General features: G+C 38.2%; 1 protein-coding gene across 1 annotated transcript in view; it reads left to right on the top strand.

The window, feature by feature from the left end:
* Positions 1–1,250, top strand: part of SARC_13358 (hypothetical protein) — a gene marked incomplete at both ends in the record, with an annotated part of 2,464 nt that extends 1,214 nt beyond the window's left edge. The window contains 2 exons of the mRNA XM_014292510.1: positions 199–343; positions 1,134–1,250. Of these exons, the coding sequence (XP_014147985.1) occupies positions 199–343; positions 1,134–1,250 (262 nt within the window). The remainder of the gene's footprint in view (positions 1–198; positions 344–1,133) is intronic.
* Positions 1,251–1,345: the final 95 nt, after the last annotated feature.

The following is a 1,345-nucleotide window of genomic DNA, read 5'->3' as shown; positions in this document are numbered from 1 at the left end:
ATATATATATATATATATATATGTGCATATATATTGCATATGCATATGCATATGTATATGTATATGTACACGTACTTGTATTTGTATTCATACATGAACACACACACACACAATACATGAATACACACACACACACAAATATACATATATATATATATATATATACCCCTGACTCATACATACACCACTTATCCGCAGGCGTCTGCTGGACAAGCCTACGGCAATGCTTCGCAAGTGAGTATTGTGCGTAATGCACAGGAGGCTGCTTGTGATGTGGACGCTGTAGCGTACATTGTTGAAATGGTCATCAATCTGCGCGGTGAGCTCTTCCGACCGCTACCAGGTAGGTGTAACATGTGTGGAACGGCATGTATACATCTAATGCCTGGGTATTTAGGTACTTGAATGGTAGGTGTATATCTCTGCATATGTATGTCTAACTTTGCATGTGTATGTTTACACTTGCCTAGATATGTTTGTACATACATCTATACGTATATTTTGTCATGTGCATAGAATGCATGTATGAATGTGTGTAATTATGGTAGGCTTGGTAAATACACGCGGAGTAGAGAACCATGCACTCCCACTATCGCCTGGATCGGATGTCTTTCTCATAAATCAGGTGGGTAATCTACATTCAGCGAAGCATTCAAGTACAAAAACTATATATAGAATCTTAACAATCTATAAGTAGAATCTCAACAATCCATAAATCGAATCTAGACAATCTATATATATAATCTTGAAAATCTATGAATAGTATCACAATATGGTCCATTTTGAATTATTGTATCTCTCTTTGGCATCAGGCGTACAATCGCTTATCTATAAAATAGGATATATGTCAAGGCAGTTTATGCTTTTGTATTGTTTTGCCACGGATCCGTATTCTTCTCCTTGTTTCTGGCATAGAAGTCTTAGCCCCAAAAGCAGATGTATTCTGTATCCATTTTCTTGATGTAGTTGCATTGTACTAATAGACGGTACACTCGTTTCATATATACAACTACACATATGCTAATTCCCTACGCAACAGGTTTATACTTTGCTATCGATGTATTTCCTAGTTGAGTAGCATCGTACTACTACATATTGTATTAAATGGCGTACTCCCATTCCATACCCAACAGATGTGTACTTTGCCATGCAAGAGATGGACTCACATACAAACGCGCTAAAGCTAAGCTATGCAACCGCCGGGTCTAAGAGCGAGAAGACACTCGCAGCGTACAAGAATGCGACATGTGGTATGTACATACATGTTACGAACGATATATTGTCGTAGACTATATTGGTGCGTCATGACTAGCCCGTTGGATAGCCGCAAGTGTATGTCCATATA

Source organism: Sphaeroforma arctica (assembly GCF_001186125.1).
Source record: "Sphaeroforma arctica JP610 unplaced genomic scaffold supercont1.3189, whole genome shotgun sequence".
Classification (NCBI taxonomy): Eukaryota; class Ichthyosporea; order Ichthyophonida; genus Sphaeroforma; species Sphaeroforma arctica.
The sequence above is the reverse complement of the archived record's forward strand: the minus strand, read 5'-3'. Positions and strand labels throughout refer to the sequence as shown.